A 27,945-nucleotide genomic window follows, 5' to 3' on the forward strand; every position below is an offset into this window, starting at 1 on the left:
AGCCCTGGGGAACGCAAAGCCTGTAGTCATATTTGTAGTCATATTTGCTATGAATGTTTGTATTCCTGTCAATCTAATTTCTTGTACTTCCTGTCTCTCCTTAGTTGTTAGAGGTCTCCAAAGAGCCGTAGAGGATCATAAAGCCACTTTGAAGAGGAGGTTTGAACATGTGATTGAGGGAATCATAAAAACAGGGAATGCAACCCTCCTCAACAGCATCTACACTGAGCTCTACATCACAGAGGGACAGAGTCAAGGGGTTAATAATGAACATGAGGTTTGGCAACTTGAGAGAGCATCCAGGAAACAAACCACATATGAAACACCCATCAACTACAATGACATCTTCAAACCCCTGCCTGGTCAAGAGAGACCCATCACACCCCTGTCTGGTCAAGAGAGACCCATCACACTCCTGCCTGGTCAAGAGAGACCCATCAGAACTGTGCTGACTGTGGGCGTCCCTGGTATTGGAAAAACCGTCTGTGTGCAGAAGTCAATCTTAGACTGGGCTGAAGGAAAGGCAAATCAAGATGTGGAAGTCATGTTTGTGCTTCCTTTCCGGGAGCTGAATTTGATTAGACATGTCCGGTACAGTTTACTCCAACTGCTGAATGTTTTCCACCCAGAACTACACATGGAAGATGCAGAGCAACTTGCTGTCTCTAAAGCCACGTTCATCTTTGATGGTCTGGATGAGAGCCGACTGCCCCTAGACTTCAGAAAGAACCAGACCTGCTGTCATGTCACAGAGTCAACCTCATTGGATGTGCTGCTGACCAACCTCATCCAGGGGAATCTGCTCCCCTCTGCTCTCCTCTGGATAACCTCCCGACCTGCAGCAGCCAATCAGATCCCTTCTGAGTGTGTTGACCGGGTGACAGAGGTACGAGGGTTCAATGACGCACAGAAGGAAGAGTACTTCATGAAGAGAATCAGTGATGAGAACCTGGCCAGAAGAATCATCTCACACATCAAGACATCAAGGAGCCTCTACATCATGTGTCACATACCAGTCTTCTCTTGGATTTCTTCCACAGTCCTTGAGCACATGCTGAGTACAGAGAAGCAAGGAGAGATGCCCAAGACCTTGACTGAGATGTACACACACTTCCTGCTCATTCAGACGAAGCTGAAGAACCAGAAGTATCAAGGGGAAATCAAGACCGACCAGGAGGAGCTCTTGAGGGCCGACAGGGAAGTTCTCCTGAAGCTGGCAAAGCTGGCGTTTGACCATCTGGAGAAGGGCAACCTCATGTTCTATGAAGAAGACCTGAAAGAGTGTGGCCTCGATGTCCAAGAGGCAGCAGTGTTCTCAGGAGTTTGCACAGCAATCTTCAAAGAAGAGTCAGTGCTTTTTCAGAGGGCAGTCTACTGCTTTGTGCATCTGAGCATTCAGGAGTTTTTCTCAGCTGTCTACATGTACCATTTTGTAACATGTTACAACCAAGCAACCAAGAAAATTGAGCCCTTCCTTGCTGCTGTGCGCGAGGAGCTGTCTCTGAATGAGATGCTGGAGGGGGCGGTACGCAAAGCTTTGCAGAGTGAGAATGGACACCTGGACCTTTTTGTCCGCTTCCTCCACGGCCTCTCTCTGGAGTCCAATCAGAGACTCTTACGAGGCCTGCTGCCTCAGATTGAGAGGAGTCCAGAGAGCATCCAGGAAACAAGCAGATTCCTCAAGAACAGGGGGGATGAGGAGAAGAACATCTCCCCAGACAGGTGCATCAATCTCCTCCACTGCTTGATGGAGATGAATGACCATTCAGTTCAGCAGGACATCCAAGCTTACATGCAGAAGAAGACATCAACCGAACTGACTCCAATACAGTGCTCAGCGCTGGCCTACATGCTGCAGATGTCAGAGGAGGTTCTGGATGAGCTTGACCTGAACAAATACAACACATCACAGGAGGGGCGGAGGAGACTGATCCCAGCTGTGCAGGTCTGCAGAAAGGCTATGTAAGTATTCATCTTTCTATACAATTTGATCAATCTATTTAACCTTGTCTGTCCCATTGACCCAGAGGTATCTTCTGGAAGGGAGCCCTCCAAACAAACAAAACATGATATAAAACTATAAACACAAAAATACAATTATAGATACAAAAATACAAAACATCAGATACAAATGAATATAAAATACAATATACAGAATGCACAGTGCTGAGTAAGGTGCTAAACACTTAATGAAAGAAATGATCAGAAAAGATCTGTCCTTTGAATTGGTCCCTGATCTGTCCTTTGAATTGTCCTAATGGACAAAGCTGCCTAATGGACAATTCAAAGCTGCCCTCCTTGTCTCTGTACGTTCACTCTAACCAGAAATGTGTTACTATTCCCTGTTACTAAAACCCCTTACCCCTTACTAAAACAGTTCCCTGAGTTACTAAAACCTCTTACCCCTTACTAAAACAGTTCCCTGTGTTACTAAAACCCCTTACCCCTTACTAAAACAATTCCCTGTGTTACTAAAACCCCTTACCCCTTACTAAAACAGTTCCCTGTGTTACTTAAACCCCTTACCCCTTACTAAAACCGTTCCCTGTGTTACTAAAACCTCTTACCCATTACTAAAACAGTTCCCTGTGTTACTAAAACCTCTTACCCCTTACTAAAACAGTTCCCTGTGTTACTAAAACCGCTTACCCATTACTAAAACAGTTCCCTGTGTTACTAAAACCTCTTACCCCTTACTAAAACAGTTCCCTGTGTTACTAAAACCCCTTACCCCTTACTAAAACAGTTCCCTGTGTTACTAAAACCCCTTACCCCTTACTAAAACAGTTCCCTGTGTTACTAAAACCCCTTACCCCTTACTAAAACAGTTCCCTGTGTTACTAAACCCCTTACCCCTTACTAAAACAGTTCCCTGTGTTACTAAAACCCCATTGAAATGATCTCGTCTTCACTACTTTGTTCCTCATCCATCTACAATATTTACTACAATTCTGAATTTATGACTGAATGAGCCACAATTAAGTTACAAACACAATTTACTATACATATGAAGAGTACTTGCCTATGCTCTACAGCATGATATTTTAGGCAGAATACTTTTCTCGCCGTCAGCTAGAAATATTTATGTCTGCTTCACTCCTTAACTCTTGCTATCATATAGGAATGCTATCATATAGGAATGCTGTCATAAAGGAATGATGTCATAAATGAATACTATCATAAAGGAATGATGTCATAAATGAATACTCATAAAGGAATGATGTCATAAATGAATACTATCATATAGGAATGATGTCATAAATGAATACTATCATATAGGAATGCTATCATATAGGAATGCTGTCATATAGGAATGCTATCATATAGGAATGATGTCATATAGGAATGCTATCAGATAGGAATGCTGTCATATAGGAATGCTATCATATAGGAATGATGTCATATAGGAATGCTATCAGATAGGAATGCTATCATATAGGAATGATGTCATATAGGAATGATGTCATATAGGAATGATGTCATATAGGAATGCTATCATATAGGAATGATGTCATATAGGGATGCTATCATATAGGAATGCTATCAGATAGGGATGCTATCATATAGGAATGCTATCATATAGGAATACTATCAGATAGGAATGCTATCATATAGGAATGCTATCATATAGGAATGCTGTCATATAGGAATGCTATCATATAGGAATGCTATCAGATAGGAATGCTATCATATAGCAATGATGTCATATAGGAATGCTATCATATAGGAATACTATCAGATAGGAATGCTATCATATAGGAATGCTGTCATATAGGAATGCTGTCATATAGGAATGATGTCATATAGGAATGCTATCATATAGGAATGCTGTCATATAGGAATGCTATCATATAGGAATGCTGTCATATAGGAATTATGTCATATAGGAATGCTATCATATAGGAATGCTGTCATATAGGAATGCTGTCATATAGGAATGCTGTCATATAGGAATGCTATCAGATAGGAATGCTGTCATATAGGAATGCTATCATATAGGAATGCTATCATATAGGAATGCTGTCAGATAGGAATGCTATCGGTCAGTGTGTCATTAATGCCGTCCACCAGGAGAGCTGGAAACACGTCTAGCCCGCTGCCAACAGACTGAGGCCCTTCGTCCTTTTATGTTCTCTGAATGCCTCGCTCCGCTCTGTCAGGCCCACAGTTATTTACCTTTAGTCAGAGGAGGGAGGAAAGAACAAATATATAGAAGTATCAGACTCAAAATATATCCCAGCTACTGATGAGCCCCACACAATGCTCATTTCAGTTCTGTTATCATCCAAGGTTTTTTGGTTGAGTTGCCTACACAGCTTGAATGTTTACTCCCTGTCTAAAGCAGCGCTTATCTTGTTAGCTGACACTATGTGGACTTCACCGTGTCAGCATCTGGGAGAGCTGTGTGGTAGTTTCTCAGTGCTCTCGTGTTCTCCCGTGCTCTGGGAGAGCTGTGTGGTAGTTTCTCAGTGCTCTCGTGTTCTCCCGTGCTCTGGGAGAGCTGTGTGGTAGTTTCTCAGTGCTCTTGTGTTCTCCCGTGCTCTGGGAGAGCTGTGTGGTAGTTTCTCAGTGCTCTCGTGTTCTCCCGTGCTCTGGGAGAGCTGTGTGGTAGTTTCTCAGTGCTCTCGTGTTCTCCCGTGCTCTGGGAGAGCTGTGTGGTAGTTTCTGAGTGCTCTCGTGTTCTCCCGTGCTCTGGGAGAGCTGTGTGGTAGTTTCTCAGTGCTCTCGTGTTCTCCCGTGCTCTGCAGCTCTGTTGTTGTGTGTGATCACGCGTGCACCTCGCTCTGCACGAATGCTCTTTACTGAGCTCTGTGTGTCTCCCCTATATGTTATGTGTAATGAGTTTTATTCAGTGAGGCATTCTTACTCCCATCTATTCTCTGATCTTCTAAAATAGATTTCCGGTCTTTAACTGGTCAGAACCAGCTGGAGCTGACCCCCCTATAACTTTTAAAAACTGCTAACTCAGCGCTTGGCATGTTTCCACCTCCTCACATTGCACCATACATACATCCAGTGAGGAGTAACACGTTAGAAAGTACCCGTGCGCAATGCATCAACAATCCCTCGCCTACACGGCTGGCAGCTCTGTCTATGGCTCTGACAACGGGAGCTCTCTGCCATGGAAACACCGACACTATTTCTCCCTCCTGAAGATCAAGGACTAAATACTGGTCAAGTGTAATCTATGTATAGGGGCCCATAAGGTGTGAACCTGAATCAGTTATTCTGGAAGCACAAATGCCATGGAAACAGGTATTTTTCCTACCCTCATTCCTTGTTATTATTCTGGAAAAGGTGCAAATGCAGTCACCTCTGTCGTGGTGCAGCAAACTAGCCCAAACTAGCTTTCTCTAAATCGTATGCTACCAACGGATACATCACCTAGAAGGGGAGTCAGTTATCGATTCATATCATTGTGGATGGCCACAAGTTAAAAATGCCCTTTTTTGCAACATAGGACTTTCATTTCACTATTCATTTCATGTAGGCTCCTACACATGATTGAAAAGTGATCAGTAGTGACTATATTCTGTATTGGTCCATGTAGCCTACAGCATGCAGCGGGCTGAGACCTGACTGTTCCATCATCTTCTAGGCCTGTACATCAACATTTAGATTAAAACCTGTAATTTGAGCTGTATGTGTTCATTTCCCCCATATCAAAATATAACATGCTGTATATTGTAGGCTATCAAATTAAACATTTGAGAAGTTTCTCCTCTTGAGGTTGGCTTATTGGTTTGAAGGCTAGGAATGTTGTGGGTCACAGGCCAGAGATGAGGTAGCCTACGAGTTATTGAAAGCTGGGTACCCTTTATTAAGCCTTAGGCTACATATGATGTGTATACTAATGTGTATATTGCAAATCATATCATTAAGATTAGCATGTCATTAAGGAACAAAAAGTCATACATGTTTACTTTGTAATTTCAGACTCTCTGGATGTGACCTCAACGAAGCCTCATGTGAAGTGCTGGCCTCATCGCTCAGCTCAAACTCCTCCCACCTGAGAGAGTTAGACCTGAGTAACAATGACCTGCAGGATTCAGGAGTGAAGCTGCTCTCTGCTGGACTGGGGAGTCCACACTGCAAACTGGAGAAACTGAGGTCTGTATCCCTGAGCATATTCACATGTTAAATGATTGGATTTAAATGTCTAAGTAATTGTACATCTCTGTCCTTGAAGAGGGATGTTTTGAGCATCAACATTCAAGTTGAGAAATTATCTTTGGACTACAGTACATACAGTAGAGTTGACAAAATAGGGACTATCATCTCAAAGCATACAATCACAGACTGTAGGTGGTGGGTGGGTCCTTTATTGAAGGAACAAAGACACAATCAAGACTAAATACAAATGTAGATTAGGTACAAAACAGAGGTGCTGCTAGGATCCCAAATCATTAGGGGTTGAGGGAAAAGCATCAGGGGCTGAAGTTTAGAGGCAGTGACACCTGTTCATTTAGGTTTTTTGGGGGGGCCGCATATATTTAGGGGGCCCATTTGGGTTCGCCTCTATGCACCAAAGACAAGCACATACACACACTCATACAGATCTCACAGTAATCCACAAACTGCTCAAATACTGGTAAGGGGCATCGAAATGTACTCTTTAGTGTGAACTAAATCAACAACATCAGCACGGTTCAAACAGAGGACATAACTTCTCTCTAGTATGCTTTGACTAATCTGAAGCTATCACTGACTTGGGACACCCAGGTGTTGGACCTCTCAGAACACCACAGAAGACAGGCTCACGTCCTCCACCTCCACAATGTCAACCTGCTGAAGTAGCAGTGGTTGTAACTGAACGTATCGACTCCGAGAGCGTGTCGACGGGGTGGAGCAGTCTGACTGCGCTGGGGTCTCCTCTCCAGAGGACTGGGAGGCTTGGGGTGATTCAGCTGAGGGCTGGATGTTGGAGGGGCCCTCTCCAGACTCCAAATCAAGGCCACCAGTGATGCTTTGGGAGGCTGTGAGGCCAAAGATCGATAGGGCCTTCTCCTCCTCCGGGGTGAGGGAAGGCACGGTGCTCTGCCTCTCGGCGCACTGCCGCCCCCCGGCTTTTGGCCTGACTGGCGATGTCCTGCCATTTCTTGCTGACGACTGTCCACTCCCTGTGTGGCCCAGGAGTGGAAGCAGCCATCCGCGCTGCAATGCTCGCCCATGCAGCCTTCTTCAATGGGCTATATGCACAACTCCAGTATGCTACTTCCTGAAATTAGACATGCTTCTTTATTTCCTGTCTTACACTATTGGATGAAATGATTATTCAGGAATTCCTGAATAATCATTTCATCCAAAGTGTAGGTCAGGAAATAGAGAAGCATGTCTAATTTCAGGAAGTAGCCTACTGGAGTTGTGCATAGGCCCTACTGGTAGCCGCCAAACAGGACGGCCTTCGGTTGCTCCACCTCGTCCAGCATGATCACTAGTTATTCTTTGGTGAACGCTATCAGACGCTTCCTCTTCATATCTGCCATGTCGCTCAATATGTGCAGTTACCCTTGTTTTTTTTATAGGCCACATGTGCCAACACCGGTGCCTGATAGATTCAATTAGTCATCGTATCCGCGCAAATTCTAACGTGGGAATGTTACTGCCACAGGGGCAATTTATATGGGCATTATACCTTTGTTTGTATGATAACTAAATCAGTGGTCATTTTGCTATCATCATTGCCTATCATCATTAAAGTATTTTTTCCTGGCCTTTCAAGACATCCTCGACGGGGCTTATATGTCCCGATCCGATCCATGCTCTTTCTTGGATATTTAATTTGATGTATGAATTGGGACTATCACGAGGTCTCGCTTTGACTCTTAAATACATTAGCAGATGAGCTTTCGGTGGATTAGCTTCCTTTTTGGTAATATTTAGACTGAAATAAAATAATTAAGACTGCACGTATTATATTGGCACGTCATTTCTGTGACTTTACGAATGGCCATCGATGTGTGCGGCATTGATTAATTCTTTTTTCAGCACCGCGCCCAGGGACAGCTCCTCTAACGATGTATCTTGGGATGGACCTAACGATGTATCTTCACGCGCACGCTAAGGGATAGTCTGGGAAACACTCGTAGGAAAAACTGTCCCTTCGCCAAGGTATACATTGAGAAGCGTCGTAGCGCGGAGAAGTTCGGCGAATCTGGGAAACAGTACTGGGCTACAGCGCTCTTGCGCCCTCTATCGGTAGACAGTAGACTACGGTTCAAATGTGGACAAATGCCGTCAATGACAAAAAACAGATATTTGGATAGCAGGTGAAATTTATTGATATTTGGAAATTGACTCGCGAGCTCTAGACAGTCTGGGGTCTTTCTCGCTCGGTGTTGTTTCGCCGGTCTAGAGCGGAAGCACGATGACGCATCGCATAATCATCCGGTCTGGACCGGAAGACGAACAGTTGTTGTAATTTTTTTACTGTAGGCTGCACATGGTGAAGTTTCGAGTAGATAACATTCGCAATGGCATAACACCGACGAAGATTGTAAAAGAAGATGCGAGGAGAACTACCGGTTAAGGAAAAATAAAGCAAGCGGATGTTGGAGGCGGGCTCTACGGGCTCGAGCCGGATGATGGGGCGGGCTTAAGGCAGTGAAGTGAATAGATACCAGGCCCTCCTCCCCGAGGAGAGACGCGAGGCTAATAGATACCAGGCCCTCCTCTACGAGGAGAGACGCGAGGCTAATAGATACCAGGCCCTCCTCTACGAGGAGAGACGCAAGGCTAATAGATACCAGGCCCTCCTCCCCGAAGGAGAGACGCGAGGCTAATAGATACCAGGCCCTCCTCTACGAGGAGAGACGCGAGGCTAATAGATACCAGGCCCTCCTCCCCGAGGAGAGACGTGAGGCTAATAGATACCAGGCCCTCCTCCCCGAGGAGAGACGCGAGGCTAATAGATACCAGGCCCTCCTCTACGAGGAGAGACGCGAGGCTAATAGATACCAGGCCCTCCTCCCCGAGGAGAGACGCAAGGCTAATAGATACCAGGCCCTCCTCCCCGAGGAGAGACGCGAGGCTAATAGATACCAGGCCCTCCTCTACGAGGAGAGACGCGAGGCTAATAGATACCAGGCCCTCCTCTACGAGGAGAGACGCGAGGCTAATAGATACCAGGCCCTCCTCCCCGAGGAGAGACGCGAGGCTAATAGATACCAGGCCCTCCTCTATGAGGAGAGACACGAGGCTAATAGATACCAGGCCCTCCTCCGCGAGGCTACGCATTGAGTGGGGGCGGGGGCCGTATGCGGCCAGCGTGCCGCCAGTTGCCCATCCCTGAGGGAACATTGGCCCACGTAAGGGATGATGTGGTGTTCAAGCTGCTGGGACTGAAAGCGGGAACAAAGCCAAACACAGCTAGCTCTGATAGGCTGTAGCATCTACAAACGGGCGCTCAATAGAATAGCTAGAATAAAGTTAGCTGGCTAGCTTAAGCCTTTAGAAGCTAGCTAGTTAGCCAGCAAGAGCGCTAGCTGCTACTGAACACTCCTGTTTGTAGACTATGCTATATCTAGCTAGCTCACTAATGCTAACGTTAGCTAGCTGTGTTTTGATTTGTTCAGTTTCAGTCCAACTAGGCTATGTATAGAGTGCTTGCTAGCAAGCTGAGTTTCAGATAATTTCATAGCTGCATGATATGTTGATATCATATGATTCAAAAGGTTTAGTACTAACTAATGTTAGCTAGCCTATCAATGTTAGAGCTACAAGGCCACAGATGGCAAGCTGAAGGTAACTAAACGTTGCGTGACTGAAAGCTAAAGTTTGACTATCGACATGGAGGGGGGACCTTTGTTGGAACATAACCTGGCGTCAGGTTTCCATTCACTATCAGATTCAGATCCTGTCTAGAGCTCGCCGCTTCAAAACTGTCATCCGGTACTGTGGGTAGCCTACTGGTCATCTGGTACTGTGGGTAGCCTACTGGTCATCAGGTACTGTGGGTAGCCTACTGGTCATCCGGTACTGTGGGTAGCCTACTGGTCATCAGGTACTGTGGGTAGTCTACTGGTCATCAGGTACTGTGGGTAGTCTACTGGTCATCCGGTACTGTGGGTAGCCTACTGGTCATCCGGTACTGTGGGTAGCCTACTGGTCATCCGGTACTGTGGGTAGCCTACTGGTCATCTGGTACTGTGGGTAGCCTACTGGTCATCCGGTACTGTGGGTAGCCTACTGGTCATCCGGTACTGTGGGTAGCCTACTGGTCATCTGGTACTGTGGGTAGCCTACTGGTCATCTGGTACTGTGGGTAGCCTACTGGTCATCTGGTACTGTGGGTAGCCTGCTGGTCATCCGGTACTGTGGGTAGCCTACTGGTCATCTGGTACTGTGGGTAGCCTACTGGTCATCTGGTACTGTGGGTAGCCTACTGGTCATCTGGTACTGTGGGTAGCCTACTGGTCATCTGGTACTGTGGGTAGCCTACTGGTCATCCGGTTTTGTAGGTTGCATCTGGTTTTGTTTGCGGCCAGGATGCTCAGAGCCTCTCACTGTCTGCTAGCTTGCAACAACATGGGGAAGTGCAAATTCAACGGAAATGGTCTATTCAACCAAGCTTGTTTCTGCTTTAGCTTGGTGCTATCGGCTGAGCATTATCTGTGCTGTTAGAAACCCCAAGCGTGTTCCCTCCCTGGCTCAGAAACAGCCTCTCACAGGTGGTAAATATAGACTGCAGGCAGTGCGGTTGCACTGGGGCCTGTGGGGTGAGAGGGCCCGTAGAGAGAGCAGGGCCTCCAACCAGGTTTTACATTACATTACATTACATTACAGTCATTTAGCAGACGCTTTTATCCAAAGCGACTAACAATAATTGCATTTAACGTAGGAAGAGCCAATGTACTACTACTTGCCAGAACTCACAAGTGCATTTTCTTTCTAAAACAAACAAGTGACTAAGAGCATAATCTAGTGCTGAAGGCAAAGTGCAAGAATCACAATCTAAAGTACAGTGCAATATAATATAATAAGTGCTTAGGTGGGAGGATTGTTGTAGTACTTCTTGAAGAGATGAGTTTTGAGCCTGCGACGAAAGATGGGCAGCGACTCTGCTGTCCTGACATCAGTGGGCAGCTCATTCCACCACTGCGGGGCCAGGACAGAGAAGAGCCGTGACCGTGTCGATCGACCGCAGGAGCCTCGGAGTGACGGGGCAACCAGTCGCCCTGAGGTAGCAGAGCGTAGTGGTCGGGAGGGGATGTAGGGTTTTAGGTGGAGAACGGGTGAGAACGGGTGAGTTACCACTTCAGAATCACGCCTGCAGTGTGAACTCAAATTAAAGTGTAATTTGCTATGTATACCCTCTAAAAGGCATCCCCCCTCATGTTTTTCTCTCCAGAAAATAGTCTGCAGAAGTCTTACTCAATAACAAAATTATATGCTTATTCTACATCAACAAATATACTTAAAACGATTAAATTAATAAACGTGTCATATTTTTGTCATACACAGATGTGCAATGATGATTGCTGGGTAATACTGTATGTTCTTGTCCAATGTTAAGTCTCTATTTGATCAGACACAAGACAGTATGGTACACTAGGCGCAAAAGGTGAACTGTCGACGGGGCGGCTGTTTTTAAATCCTGAATAAAGGGCTGGAATCCGATTTCTTTGCTTCGACTGAAGATTTTATTTTCTCTTCCTTTTTTTTCATACAAGAAGTATCACCATCTCTCTTGCCCAACGACAGGCAGCAGTATGAACTGAACTAAAATAGCACACCCCAACTCCAACCCACAATCAGTTGACTCTCACAGGTGTGAAAACAATCATTCAATAATTCAATTAGCAATGGTGACACGCAGCCACAATGGCTCAAGAATGTAGGCTCACTGTAGGCTACTGCTTTCAAATTATAAACATAAATAATTCCATCAACATAAATCAAGACCATTTTCTGTAGGCCAAAAACAAATTATACATAGTTTTTCTATTTAACCAAAAATAGTCTCAACAAACTCCCCCCCGATGAACCATACTAAGGTTCATCATTTATTTCCAAAGGATATAGGAATTGCACTGGTCTTTTGAGTGTCAAGTCTTTGGGGAGTTTCAGTGCGCAAGAACGAATGTTCCCGTCTCGTCCCACGAACACTTGTTCAATGCGCCCCATACGCCACATGTGTCTGGGCTGTTTTTCTTCATACAACAGCGCCAGGTCACCCACTTTGAAGGTAGTGGGTTTGTTGGAGTTACCATGATGAGCTGATCTCAGTTCCATTAGGTAGTTCTTTCTCCAGCTATTCCAATAGCCAGTGATCAGCCTTTGTCGGTATAGCCACCTTTTTGTGATTCTGGCTGCGTCAGCGGTGACAGGTTTACCGTCCCGAGTAGGCTGTGTAGGCTGCGGAGGTAGAGTCGTGATTCGCTGTCCCACTAGAAAGTGGGCTGGGGTCAGTGGGGATGGCTCATTACAGTCTGTGTGAAGAAAGGTTAGAGGTCTGGAGTTTACGACAGCTTCTACTTCTGTAAGCAATGTCTGTAGCTCTTCAAAGGACAGGAACGCCTTCCCCATCACCTTCCGTAGACAGACCTTTACTGACCTTACTAGTCGTTCCCACATCCCGCCCTGCCAAGCGGCTCTCTCCACAATGTATCTCCATTTTATCCCTTTTCCGGAGAGGAAATCTTGTGTCTTTTTGTCCTTCATTAAAGTCCACATAGCTTGCAAATCTTTGTCGGCTCATTTGAATGTCTTTGCGTTATCCGAGTATATAGTTGTGCAAATTCCCCGTCTGGCTATGAATCTCCTAAAAGCTAAGAGAAACGTATCTGTACTGAGGTCCGACACCAACTCTAAATGAACTGCCCGTGTCACTGCACATGTAAATAATGCCACATATGCTTTTCGATGGTGTGGGTTTACAAATAATGGGCCAGCGAAATCTACCCCTGTCACTTCAAACGGTTGGGCTTCCGTTATTCTCTCTCTGGGTAGTGGTGCGGTGCATTGCTGGCCTGGCTTGACTCGGGTTTTACGACAAATTAGACAGCGTTGTATAGTCCCTTTGGTCACCTGCCTACCCTTCACTACCCAATATCTTTCTCGCACTTGCATAAGTGTGTCCTGTAATCCGGAGTGCAATACTTCATCGTACGCTCTGGAGAGGACAAGTTGAGAGAATGCGTCTTTGCCACACAATATGACAGGGTGCTTTTGCGCATACGTCCAGTTGCTCTCTTGTAGTCTTCCTCCGACGCGTAAAACTCCTGATTCGTCAAGGAAAGGTTTCAAGCTCATCAATTTTGAATTTTTGTCTGCCTCCTTTTCGTTTCTCAAGGACTGGATTTCTTTTCCAAAGCTCTCATTTTGTGATGTCTGGATCCAGTACATTTCCGCGCAGTGGATTTCCTCTGAAATGAGCGGGCTCGTTCTTTTGTCACCAAGCTTTCTCACATTGTGTATAAACCGCATTATCCAGGCAGTGACGCGTAAGGCTCGTGTCAATTTGCTGAACCGGCTCAGTTCCATCAACGCAGGCTGGGTTGACAGTGTGTGTGTCTGCTGTGTGTGAACTGTTACCTCCTCACTTTCCTCCTCGTTCCCTTTTTCTAGCACACAGTGCGTTTGCTCCTCCGTGCCATCCTTATCCTTATCGCGCAACCATGTAGGCCCTCTCCACCACAATGCATCCTCTCCAAGGGCACGCATGCTGTTGCCACGGGTGCCACGGTCCGCTGGATTTTCGTTTCCGTTGCAATGCCTCCAGTTCTCAGGCAGAGTCAAATTCTGAATTTCTATAACTCTGTTCTGGACGAAAGGCTTCCACTGTTTTGCTCTGCTCTTTATCCAGTGGAGAGTGATCATGGAGTCAGTCCAGTAGAACGCATTGACATCAGTCATGTTCAGATGTTTGATTAGATAGCTTCCTAGTCTAGCTCCTATTAAAGCCCCCATTAATTAGAGTCTTGGTAAAGTCATTCTTTTCAGCGGTGCTACTTTAGTCTTTGCTGCGATCAGGCTTGTTGTGCTTTCTCCGCGACCATCGGTCGTGCACATGTAGGCTACAGCACAGTACGCACGTTCACTTGAATCACAGAATATGTGCAATTGTTGCTTTGTGAGGGGTTCCTGTAATTCTGACGCATAAAACCTGTTAATGTATATTGATTGCACATCAGGTAATTCCGCGCACCACTGTTGCCAATTTCTAGACAGTTCATCCGGGAGCTCTTCGTCCCATTCAAGGCCTTGTTCCCACATCAGCTGGAATAGGCATTTCACTCTGATACTGAATGGCGATAAGAAGCCAATTGGATCAAATATGCGTGCAGCTGACTGCAGTACTACTCTCTTAGTGCCCTTTTTATTTTTTACAAAATCCATCAACTCTGTCATATCAAAGACAAAATCATCTGGCATGGTACGCCAGGTTAAACCTAAGACTTTCAGTGGCGTTTGGCTTTTGATGTTCACCGGTTCATTTGTCATTCCGTGTGTCCACTCCTTTCTCAATTCATCAGAGTTCGTTGTCCATTTACACAAGTCCATAGCTGCAGTGGACATGATTTCTTTAGCTGTCTGAGTCAAATCTAAAGCCTCTTTTACTGTTCGCGCGCCACTTATAAAATCATCTACATAAAGACACTCGTCTATTATTTTAGTCACTTCTGGATGTTGGCACTCAAATTTTTTAAGATGGTGTCTAATAGTCGCGGCTAGTAGGAATGGACTAGAGGACACTCCAAAAGGAACTCGTCATCCTCAATATGCAAATGTCATTCATTGACACTGGGTTTTCCGTTGTCCAGAGAAATCTTAGCACATCTCTGTCATTTTCCTTTAGTGAGATTTGGAGAAATGCTTTACTGATGTCAGCCATTAGTGCTACTCTGTGCTGTCGGAATTTGACAAGAACACTCAACAGGTCGGGGTTCAGATTTGGGCCTGTAAGTAAGCACTCGTTTAACGAAAGGCTGTCCTTTACATGCGAAGACGCATCAAATACAACTCTAAGCTTAGTTGTGGTTCTTTGCTCTCTCACTATGGCATGATGAGGTAAATAGTAAATACGGTTGTCAGAAGATCTAGACTGCACTATTTCTACTATGCCCTCTGCCAAGTACTCTTGGATGACGTCATTATATCTGTGGTACAGTGTTGGATTGCTTTGCAATTTTCTTACCAACTGTGAGAATCTTTTTTCTGCTGTGCCATAGTTGTCTTCAATTGTCACTTGGTCGTTTTTCCATGGTAGGCGCACTTCATATCTGTCGTTGTCATATTTCACAGTCTCTTCAAACTTGCGCAGGGCCTCTGTGCTCTCCGCGCTCTGTTCCTTTTCCATTGTCACTCCAATAGATTCCGTTTCCCAGAACATGCGCAACTGGTGTGAGAGTTCTTGGTCTTCTCCTATACTCACGTGCATTGTTCCAACATCCAGAGGTTCAGTAACATTCATCAGTGTGGAAACAGTTCCTTGCACTAGCCAGCCAAACTTGCTCTCCAGCATTACCAGTGCGTCATTCAGTCTCTCCATGCGTCCTGTTACTATTTTCCAGTAATGATCACCTCCGATCAATATTCCAATGTCCTTCGTTTCCATTCCCATCACTGGGACATCAGCAAGTTGTAATCCCTTTTCATGCAGTGTTCTTCTCATGTTTTCATCCACTACTTTCAGGTTGGTTGCTGTGCTGACTTGTGGCGTCTCCAAGAACTCCAATTCCACAGTTTGGTTTGTTTTGAGATTACGCAGATCTGCTCTGACTCTTCTACAGGTTATTCTCTTAGGGGTTGCTGAACCGAATGTGTGCAGGTTTAGTTTCTCTTCACCCACTACTGGTAGGTTTAGAGCTTTGGAGATATCCTCTCTAATAAAACTTCGCTGGCTCCCTCCGTCTAACAAGCACCTCACAATCTGGCTTTGTTTGTGTGTCTCTATCCATACGGTAGCAGTCTGTAATAAAACGGTTGATCTGCTATTCTCAGAAGTATGCTGAGATATGGCTTGAACAGTATCGACTACAGGGGTTTTATTTTGGGTGGTTTTATATAACATCTGACTGCACACTGTTTTGTGGTGTTTGTTGCCACATTCATCGCAGGTTATTCCATGCGCTCTACAATTACGTGCGAGGTGTTTTGCCCCTAAACAAACATAACATCGGCCCATTCTCCTGAGTTTGTCTCGTCTTATCTCAACAGTGAACTGGACACAGTCTTTGGATTTGTGATCGTTTCTGTTGCAGAATATGCATGTCTTTTCTTCCGCGTTTGCGGTGTGGAACGCGGCTGTGGACGCGGTTGGGTTTGATGAGCGTCTGCTGCTACTGCGTCTTTCCCAGGCTTTGTCTCTGTGCTGAGTGGGCGTGGCCGGTGTTGTAGGCTCCTTTCTCTGGATCAGGTCCACTGTTCTTTCCCTACTCTCGACCTCCCGTTTCACATAGTCCATTAATTCCTTCACTTTCAGCACTGATCCTTCATCCATTTTACGCGTAAACTCAAGGGTTATTTCTTCGGGGATCATCTTCATGAGTATTGGGCAAAGTAAACTTCCATATGAGTCAGCAACTACCCCTATGGCATCTAAATTTCTCACATGTACCTCGCATTCATCGTATAGTTGTCTTAACGCGGAAACATCATTTGCTTTTCTAACGGGGTTCAGATTAAGCAGTTTATTCATGTGCGCATTAATTAACAAGTCCTCGCGACCAAATCTAGCCATCAACATGGTTATGGCATTGTCATAGTTCGCTGCCGACAGAGACAATCCCGCAACTGCATTTGCTGCTGTACCACTGAGCAATGATTTTAAATAATTAAATTTGTCCGGTATGCTCAGTTTTGGGTTATCATGTATAGCTGACTCATACTGGTTCCAAAAGCTTTGCCATGCACTTACATCTCCGGAGAAGCGTTCAATGACGAGTTTGGGAAGTTTAACGGAGTGGGCGTTTCCCCCTCCCCCCGTTCCACTCGCAGAGTGACTGGAATTGTTTGCTGCATCAACTTTGTCCAGCATTCGTTTGGCCCGAGATTTCCTCTGTATGATTCCGTCCGTATATTCCATGGCAGCAGTCACCTCGTCCTCTAAATCCTCCTCCTCAGTCACAGCTTCAATGTCCCGGTCATGTTCCCTCAATGAGCTTTCCTTCAGGATCAGCTGTTCCATGCAGACCTCCAGGTCCTCCAGGGGTGGTGGGTCTGTCTGCATTAGTCCGTCCATCTTGGTCAGCAGCTTGGTTGTAGAGGTCCGGACTGCGCCTCTGATCCTTGTGATAGTATTTTAGACTGGTCTAGTCCAAAGATTTACCAAGATACGTTCAAAGGTTGAGTCTGTTTTATTGTGGAAAACATTACGAGCGCAAGGACTTCCTGACAAACGCAGCAAAGGTGGTTCAGTCAGAGAAGTGAAGTCAGAGAAGTCATGCCCAGTCTTATATTCAACCAAAACACAGGTACGGCGCTTTGAGGATGTGATTGGCTACTCATTGCACGTCATGTGAAATGGCAGGCGTGGCCAAGAGTATAGACATGTGACAACAAAGAAAACAAAGGTCTGAATCAGGACGAGGAAGACTAAGGTGGGGCCCTTCTGACTTAAACAAAGAGATGAGGAAGAGCTATGCAGAGTGTGTTTACAATTACAAAGGGGGAGACTTGAGGTGTTTTACATTTACAAAAGGGGAGACTGAAACTGGGTTTTGCAGGGGACTTGGGGGGAGGTGATAAATTACAAAGACAAAGGTTTAAGGTGTTTGGATGTAAATTCCTGGACAATCCCTCATTTGTGCCTGAACAGGCACACAAAAATAAAATCCAAACACAGTGTAAACAGTCAGCTATGCTATACATGTGGAAAGGAAATAATCTCTCCACTAGGTGGAGCAAAAAATAAAAAAAATAAAAATAAAAAAATAAATCTCTTTTTTTTTTTTTTTTTTTCCTTTAATCATTTCCTCTCAACGTGCAAAATCACACACCAAAACCCCTTGCTTCAGAAATTTGACAGGAAACAAGATAAAAAAGATGACATGATTATATACTATTTATAGTCTAAGAGTGGACAACCATTCACCAAAAAACAAACTTGATTAAACAAGGCAAAAAAAAGATAAAATGGTTACCAGTGTAAGAGGGGCAAAAAACCTCTTGGTCAATTTAGAGGAAAAACCCAAACTTATTTATCAACTCATGTTTCAACAATTGCAACTCTTGTAAACAAATATGATATTTTCCAGATTATTTCAAAGTTCATTCACTCTTGTGAATAATCGCATGTGATGTCCTATGGAACATAGATTCCATGTGTGCGTCTCTGAATGTTTAATGTAGGTTCCAGTGTGTGCGATCAGAGGTGCAGTCCGATTGCTCATCAGAGGAGAATGTCATCTGGGGAATGCAAGGCGTCTTCTCTTCTAGATCGCAACTTCGATGTCGCGTTGCTTGAAATCAGTTATGTTCAATGTTAGTGTGTGCAGGTGTGTGTGCGTGTGTGGTGCATCTTGTGAGGAGGTGACCAGCAAGGTCATTTTTCCTCCGATTCCTCGTCAGAGGAGAGGACAGTGTGATGGCCCATGGTTTTGGCCTCTGAGCCCTCTGGTTCAGCTGCATTCTGATCTCCTGGTGTTTGCGATCCCTTGGTGGACCGTCCTCTGCTGCTTGGACCCGTCGGCAATGGCTTGCATGGGTCCACGAAGTCCTCTCAGATCGCTGTCTGCGTGATGAGTAGAAACTGGTACGGCCCGAGCCACCTCGGCGAGTTCCAGCTCCTTCGTCTGTGGTTGTGGACCAGGACCCAATCCCCAGGAGAGATATGATGCAGGAACCCCTCCTTAGCCTCAGGAAATGGCGGTCCTCACTCTGTTGGAGACATCTGTTAACATCCTCCGCCACCCCTGTTTTTGAAACATGATCTGGCCCGTGGGCTAGTTTGAAAGCATAATGAAAACATGAACGAGGTAGTACAGGTTTGTCATTAGGCCCTAGATACAGGTTAGTTTGGTGGTGGAAATGTGCACTTAGTCCTTCATTTCTTTTTCTCCGCAGGTGGAGCAGATGCTTGTAGGTCAGAAATGTCTGCCAGGGACAGTGGAGGAATCTTGTCAGGGTCTGTGGATGGTACAGAGAGTATAGAAAGCACAGGGGAGGAAGCAGAGACAGCTGCAGCTTTTGCAGCGAGCTCTCGGAGGGTGAGGAGGGAGTCCCTGTCCTGGTTCAGCAGGGTGAAGGTGCGGTGGGACACCACACAGCCAGGGCGCCAGCAGCACGTACAGGCTCTTGAACTGAACCCGGTCCATCCCTGTACTGCTCCACGTAGGGTCGGCCCGGGTCGTGCTGCTGGAGGGCTCACCTCGGCGCTCCCGCTCCCCCAGCACAGGCTGATGAAGTGCTCCGTCTGTGGATCCACAGATGAGAGAGACAAACAGAGACAAAACAGAAGAGCAAAAGGAGAGTCCTCTGGTCTGGTCTCCCTGTTCCCCTCGTTGGTCAGGAACGGTTATTCAAAATCTGTTGGAGATTCTCAGAAATATGGTTAAGCGCAAGCTCCTGCTTTGGGGAAAAAATGTTGTTATTCAGTCAGGAACACTTAAACAGGGTGTCTGTTCAAGTGTCATTTAGAGCCAGTCTGCAGTACCCTACAGTGACATCAGGGGCAGTGTTAGAATGACTTCAACACGCCCAGTCCCCAGTCATGATCAAGGCAATTGGATTTGGCTCTAGAAATTCTCTCGCGATTTTATGAAAATAAAATACGCTTAAGTGTTTCGGACCTCCCATTCAGGGCGCAATCCCGGGCTAGACCCACCATATTCACGTCTCAACAAAACAACACCCCCTAAGGGTGAAAGCAAAAATTTCCTGAAGTCAGGATAAAAATAGAGATGGGTCAAAGAAAATGACACTAAAATGAACTGGCTTCATTTACAATTGATTAATCAAAAACTCCATCAAAGCTTCATTTGTATAGCTAAAATTTGTATATCTAAAACCTCCCTCTTCTGCATTTGAGGACAGAGTATTTGGGCACTGCTCCTGTTTCATACTTATCTGTCGCTCACAGTGAGTTGGTGACATGGCGTTGGTCTGCATCTCACGAACCCCAGATCGCCCATCTGTAGGGAAACAGGCCAGTAACCTCCGGTGTACGTGCCCGTCTCCTGGTTCGGCATTCACCCATCACTCCCGGAACGACAGTTGTCTGTAAAAAACCCACTCAGAAAAAACACTCAGGCCCGATGAATGTGCCTCAAACTATAAACATGAGATATTTAACATAACCATTTAAAAAAATATAATTGGGTTATGAGATGCTGCATTCAGATTAAGACACTAGCAACCCTTATCTATTCCCCCCACTATTATGCACAACGCTTATGTCTTAAGCTACATATCAGAAAGAGAGACAAAACAAACAACAGTTAAACAGACCAACAGCAGGTTCTAATGTCCCCAGGAAGGCATGATCCAGGCTCCTCAAAGACCTGCCGCCCAGGGTCCATAGCACCTGAAAATTAAGACTCAAAACACAGACTGGGTTCAATAGCAGAGGAGAAGGCCTAGAGCCAACTCCTCAAAACACATTATCATTATATGAATGAAAATTCATACAGTAGAATGCATAACACGAACAGCTTATGGCCATTCATTGACTATTGAAACAACTCCTGAATCAAACACACATTCAAAACCCTGTCAGACTTTTGAGTTCTCCACTATTACCTAAAAGATCTGCTCAGAAACATTAACAGCAACTTAAGACTCAAAGGCTCTACATCTATTTCATCCTGCCACCATTATCTTAAAAAAAAAAAAATCTCTCAATCTTGGCTAGTTAAAATCTCCCTTATGGGTTGTTCAAGGGAACTCCAGCAGGTGGCGCTCGACCCCAAAATCGGAGGCTCTTCCTTCCGGCCCTGTTCGGACAAATACCTCGTAGAAAGAAGGGGCGTGGCTAATGGCGCAACAAGTCGAGGGGGGAATCTAATTTTAAATCAGAGTTATTCTGCTGGGGAAATGGTGGAGAGACTGTTTGCTGAATCTCCTTATCTTTCCTTCCTGACCTAAAAAAAAATTCCCTTAACCCTCTAGCTGAGCCCGAATCTTAGAATTTAACACTAAAATGTCAGATGTGGATGTAAGAAATCGAAAATGCTTTAGCACATCAATCTCATCAGGCTAGCAGTAGAATTCTGTTACATTCTCTAGCCATATGTTATTAGCCGGGGTTACATTGACACCTAGTGGTGCTCCCAAAATGTTGCATGTATGACCCGGAAGTTGTCTTTGGCAGCGGGGAAATTTAAAGAAACAAATCCCAAATAACACGACGCAGCCTAAAAACCCCAAAACAGCAACAAAAGGAAACCTTATAGTTAACTCACGGCGGGAAAGAATACAATTTCGAAAGAAACACACATTAAGACACATTAAATTCGCTTAGTACTCACCTAGTCAGCGAAGTGCTTTGTTCTCTTCTGGCTCAATGGCAGAACACCGCGATAGCGGAGTTTCCTGCGTCTCCTAGGCAACCAGCTAGCCTACTGGAAATCTAGCAGAATTTTAACAGTCTAAAAAGTGTACAAAAATACTTACAATACTTCTTACCTGGATCCATGGCGCGCGTAACAAACATACAATCAAGAGCCGAGGCTACAACAGTGAACACATAAGACATAAGACGAAACAAAAGCTTACGTTACAAACAAGCATGCTCGGCTGCACTAGCAATTTGGTCCAGGCTAAACCTTCCGTTTAGATCCTACCAAATTGTACAGCCACTTGGTCAAAGGTAACGCTCGTTAGGTCTACCAACCTGGTCAAAGCCAACTTTCGTTAGGTTTACCAACCTGATCAAAGCCAACTCCTCGTTATGTTTACCAAGTCACCCGGGAACAAAGGGACAACGTTTCTCCAAGAAACGCGGATTGGAAACACCAATCACTCCCGTAGCTACCATCTTGTTGGTAATCGTTCTTCAACGAACATCAACAATCACTTCGAAGCTAGTTGGCAATCGTGCTAACACGAACATCAACAACGGGGCTTAAGCTAGTTGGTATCGTTCTTGAAACGAAACATCAACAATGAGGCTTAAGCTAGTTGGTATCGTTCTTGAAACGAAACATCAACCATGCTCTTCCTACCCTCGGTAGGACTAAATACCCACGCTGGGGTTCCTGTTTTCAAACAATCCAGACCAACAAGCTGAACCAAATCAAGGCAAATACAACTCAACCCATAAGAGGGTTCGTTTAAACGTACCTGTGTGCTTCAAGAATCCAGTGTTAGAACTGAGGAAATAATCTCGGCTGGTGCTCTAGCGCAAGAGAGAAAATTGATTTTCCAACGCCCACTATGGACCGACACGTCTGCCGATCAGTTCTATCCACTGGAATCCCGAAGCAAACGCAGGCAGTGCTCCCATTCCCGTTCGCCAAACTGTGATAGTATTTTAGACTGGTCTAGTCCAAAGATTTACCAAGATACGTTCAAAGGTTGAGTCTGTTTTATTGTGGAAAACATTACGAGCGCAAGGACTTCCTGACAAACGCAGCAAAGGTGGTTCAGTCAGAGAAGTGAAGTCAGAGAAGTCATGCCCAGTCTTATATTCAACCAAAACACAGGTACGGCGCTTTGAGGATGTGATTGGCTACTCATTGCACGTCATGTGAAATGGCAGGCGTGGCCAAGAGTATAGACATGTGACAACAAAGAAAACAAAGGTCTGAATCAGGACGAGGAAGACTAAGGTGGGGCCCTTCTGACTTAAACAAAGAGATGAGGAAGAGCTATGCAGAGTGTGTTTACAATTACAAAGGGGGAGACTTGAGGTGTTTTACATTTACAAAAGGGGAAGACTGAAACTGGGTTTTGCAGGGGACTTGGGGGGAGGTGATAAATTACAAAGACAAAGGTTTAAGGTGTTTGGATGTAAATTCCTGGACATCCTCCTCAGTCTTGATGGATCCACTTTTTCCATCTTTCCAGCACTTGTTCTACTGCAATACAGTCCACAATATTCCAAACAATCCTATTCCCTTTTCCCTGGTTTCGGCACCACTTTTAAATCCTGAATAAAGGGCTGGAATCCGATTTCTTTGCTTCGACTGAAGATTTTATTTTCTCTTCCTTTTTTTTCATACAAGAAGTATCACCATCTCTCTTGCCCAACGACAGGCAGCAGTATGAACTGAACTAAAATAGCACACCCCAACTCCAACCCACAATCAGTTGACTCTCACAGGTGTGAAAACAATCATTCAATAATTCAATTAGCAATGGTGACACGCAGCCACAATGGCTCAAGAATGTAGGCTCACTGTAGGCTACTGCTTTCAAATTATAAACATAAATAATTCCATCAACATAAATCAAGACCATTTTCTGTAGGCCAAAAACAAATTATACATAGGTTTTCTATTTAACCAAAAATAGTCTCAACAGCTGTAGCTCAGTTGGTAGAGCGGGTCGTTCAATGATCGAAGGGTCAGTGGTTCGAATCCCAGCTCCGACTGAAGTGTCCTTGAGCAAGACACCTAACCCCAAATTGCTCCCAATGAGCAGACTAGCACCTTGCATGGCAGCTACCGCCATTGGTGTGTGAATGTGTGTGTGTGAATGGGTGAATGAGAGGCCATTGTAAAGCGCTTTGAGTGCCGCTAAGGTGGAAAAGCGCTATATAAGTGCAGTCCATTTACCATTTACTATTTGAACCTCAATTGAGTGACAAACATTCAAAAATGTGAACCTCAATTGATTGACTTTAAGTCCAAACAATAACATTAGGCTATTGTTAGATGTACTGTACATTTCAAGACGTTATATATACATTATGGTAGAGTCCAAGAGTTGAATATTAAGGGCATTGTCGACGATTTTGCTTAATGCAAGAATAGTGGAATGCCATTCAAATAGGTGAGTAATGTTAGCCTACAAGTGTTTCTCAAGGGGATTTGGGGTAGGCCGTGCCCCTGCAGGTTGTAATCATGGAGTGAGGTCGCCGCTCAGCGCCTGTTTCATTGTGTAGCCAACGTGTTTTTCAGATGTTTTTCAGAATATTAGCTAAGATCAGCTAATGAAGGCATCTCTGTTGTGTGAAGCCGACAGCAACCAGCCCTGGTTAAACTGAGTGCAGAAAGTTTATCGATGTCAATAGTAAACCTATCGTTAGCTTTTATCCACAGCTCAACTATTTACAGTAGTTTATAGGCGAGTTATCTACAGTAGCAACTTGCTTGCTGATGTGTTGTTGTTTTTGCCTAAACCTTCCCAGCCATAGTTATGTAAAGTTGACTTGATTTGATTGAGCCTCTGTTTGTTACTGCGTGAGCGCATGGTTCTGATGGCTTTCTGACCTCCACTTCGCCAGTACAATAGCCAACGTAGGCTAGCTAATTCAACAGCACACTGTTGTTAAAATGTGTATAGACTACAGTGTGTGTGTGCTGTGTGTGCTTCAAGTAGTGTGCACTAATAGGGCCCATCATAATAAGCTCACTCTGGGGCCCATCATAACTACATTATGCCACTGGCCTCATCATATCACATCATATCCCTTGATAACAGAGTGTGCTACGAAGGACGCACAAACAGACTATTATTTTTCTTTCTTTCAAAATTATTTTTATAGATTTTTAGCAAAAGGACAAAAACACGAAACCCTACCCACCCACTTTCCTGCCCACATATCCAAACCCTGACAAAGCACTTAACAATACTGAAAGCAGGGATGTAGTAAATTAATGAATGATAAACTGTAAATAAAGACGAGACAGACACACAAAACCAAACAGTACAGAAAAGGGAAGGGGGGTAGATGAGGTGGGGGGGGGGGGGGGGGGGGGTCAGCATCTAGTCATCTGGGGGGATAGTAGTATTGTTCAAATAGTCAATAAAGGGCTTCCAAGTCTTGTCAGATGATAGTTTGGAGTTAGTGATTGAGATTCTTATCTTCTCCAGCGTTATGTGATTAAGAACCTCTTTCAACCAGCTACTGTGTGAGGGGGGGCGGGGGTGTTTCCATTTGAATAGGATGAGACGTCTAGCTAGCAAGGAGGTGAGAGCCAGCACTCGCTGCTTTGCTGATGAGAGAGTGGGTGTTATGTGTGTAGAGATCCCAAATATGGCAGTGAGTGGGTCGGGTCTGAGGTCTGTGTCGAGTACTGAGTTTACCGTAAATTTCGCGCCAGAAATCTGTCAACTCATGGCAGGATCAGAACGTGTGTGTGTGTGTGATTAGCAGGTGATTGCTTGCACCGATTACAGGTGTCATCAGTCTCTGGGTATATTTTTGCCAGTCTGGCGTTCGTGTAATGCACTCTAAAGATAACTTTGAACAGACAATTATTTAACAGACAAACACCAAATGTGCTCTCCCTGGCTCAGAAACAGCCTATCATATCCCTTGATAATAATAACATTGTTAAAGTACTGGTGTGTTTGTGTAACATTGTTTAAGTATCAGTTATAGTGTGTGTGTGTGTGGATCATGGATCATCTCAATCCAGCTCACCCAGAATCTCCAGCCTGTCCCTTTTCCCTTGACTACCCTGCAACCCATCACCGTGGTCTGTAGTCGGGGGTGATAGGTTGCAGGGTAGTCAAGGGAAAAGGGACAGGCTGGAGATTCTGGGTGAGCTGGATTGAGATGATCCACTGTCCATTATCCATGGGTCTGATTCAGGGTCCATCGTTCATAGTCTTGGCATGAGGGGATGATGGTGGGAGCTGCTGAGACAAAGCCTGTGTTTAAAACAGCTGGAATAGCTGGGTGAGCTGGACTCCCAGCTGTACAGCACACTCCTTCAGAAGCCTGCCTCTGAACCTGTCTGCTCCAGGGGACTGCATAGACACGACATCTCTCCTTATACATCATGTGTTCATTGCAAATGAAGCAGTTTGGTGATCTTCATCATCATCATCATCATCTCCCTACAGACTGAATGGATGCAGACTAACAGAGAAATGCTGCCAGAGCTTTTTAAACCAGAGTTTCTCATCTTTGGAATGAGACTCTTATCAGTGACATGATGGGAGATATTATGAACTGTTACAATCATAGCAGATGATCAGCTGGATGTTCCCACTAGAAACAGCTAAACTACAGTAACTACAGATAAACTACAGTGTAAACCTACCTGAACTCTCAGGAGGAGTTTCATTGGTTGGATTGGAATGTCTCAGTACTACAGAGACCAGGCTTTTCCATTTCTATAATAAACCTGGAGTCTCAGAGCATTCTTATTTAGCATGGGTTACAAGGAAGAGAAAGCATATCAAAAATATTGACTGACAAAAAAGATCACTTTGTATTCAAGAATCTGACAATGTGTGAACCAGGGCAGATCCAATGTTCATTTGTCTGTAGGAAGATGGAATATAATCCTTCAACTCTCTCTTTTCACCAGCAGAGGGTGGTAATGTGTTTATATTAATCATTTTTCTACAGGCTGTCGGGCTGCCTGGTCACAGAGGAAGGCTGTGTCTCTCTAGCCTCAGCTATGAGGTCAAACCCCTCCCACCTGAGAGAGCTGGACCTGAGCTACAATCACCCAGGAGACTCAGGAGTGAAGCTGCTCTCTGCTGGACTGGAGGATCCACACTGGAGACTGGAGAAACTCAAGTAAGGAGAGAGTTTTAAATCAAGTGGAAGAAAATCACCCAGTGTCTCTTATGTAGCCCCCCTCTCTGAACTAGATGGTCTCAACTTTCACAGCCTACGAGTCTCTTGACAGAACAGACACAAATCACCCTATAACCAGAAGGGCACTTTGAGAGTGCAGACCTCCACCCATGATGCATGTTGTCAGCATGTGCAGTAGCATTAGAGAACCTAGAGGAGACAAATGTCAACAAAATACTGGTGGTGCATCAGCTGGGGTTGGTCCAACAGGTGCTCTTCAGCTCTGCTCTCTGATGTATTTCAGATACCTAGATAGCTACATATGACAGGACCGACAGCAGTCATCTGGCTAGCTATGAGCATAACTAGCTAATTCAAAGCAGTTGATCTTTGCCTTCATGCCATGATTCAATTATTTTGGTCCTAATACCCGCAGAAAATACAGGGATAAACAGCCATGGATGTATTAAACATGGCAAAGTACCCGTAGGTGCTGGTCTGGTCTCTGGCATGGTCAACAAAAGTGAAAAATGATTTTTCAATGAATTTGGATCCTCCCCGTGATTCAGATCCGCTCTCTCTAATTGAATCGGTTCTTCCTTGGCTTATGCTACAGTCACCCTTCCACGGGAAAATAGGTCTGGTAGTTTTTGCATAATCCTGCAATCTACCTGTAACTAACAAACACATAAAGCCCAAAAGTGGTGACGTCTCATTGCATCATCCTCATCATTCCTCTGCTTATTCCTACAGTGTGGATCATGGTGGAGAGATCAGGATCAGACCTCCGCCTAGAAGATGTGAGTATTGACATTGATTATTCATGTGTCTTAACTGAAGCTGAGTTCACCACCATTATCTACTTGGGCCTAGAAAACAGGGGTCATACAAAATACAATACAATCTGTCACAACTGTTCAAACACCTAAGAGCTGCTTACACTTGAACTATATTCAAAGTGATGGGTACATATGCACACACACACACACACACGCACATACATATGCACACACACACACACATACACACACACACACACACTCATAATTGTTGGATCAGCACCACTTCATGTCCAGTCCCTGATCAGAATCCGGTGAGAGGAGAGGTTTTTAGAGCCCTCTTAAGTGGTAATGACGGGGATCTGCTCCCACTAAGCTTTTGTATCAGTGTTGGATCCTCTGATGCTGTTGTTGGTATCCATAGAGAACAGGTGGATGGAATGATGTTAATACTCTGCTCATTTGTTCTGAGGAAGTTGGTGATAATCTCACTCTTCTAATGGTGCTCATGTTTCCCTAACAGCTTTTCAGTGGCGTGTGGTGCGAGTAGCCAAGGGAGGCAGTGCCTCCTCCCAAATCTGA

The 27,945-nt window shown here is 44.9% G+C and overlaps 1 protein-coding gene across 1 annotated transcript; it reads left to right on the forward strand.

Annotated features, from left to right (window-relative positions):
• Positions 1-399: 399 nt before the first annotated feature.
• On the forward strand, positions 400-27,945 carry LOC311328321 (NLR family CARD domain-containing protein 3-like; the record flags this gene model as incomplete). Its single annotated transcript, XM_084462308.1, has 5 exons — positions 400-1,962; positions 5,938-6,111; positions 26,411-26,584; positions 27,338-27,384; positions 27,887-27,945. The coding sequence occupies exons 1-5, from the start codon at positions 545-547 to the stop codon at positions 27,943-27,945; spliced, it is 1,872 nt and encodes a 623-aa protein (XP_084318434.1). The 5' UTR covers positions 400-544.

This window comes from Borostomias antarcticus, assembly GCF_949987555.1.
Source record: "Borostomias antarcticus genome assembly, contig: scaffold_57, whole genome shotgun sequence".
NCBI classification, from domain to species: Eukaryota; Metazoa; Chordata; class Actinopteri; order Stomiiformes; family Stomiidae; genus Borostomias; species Borostomias antarcticus.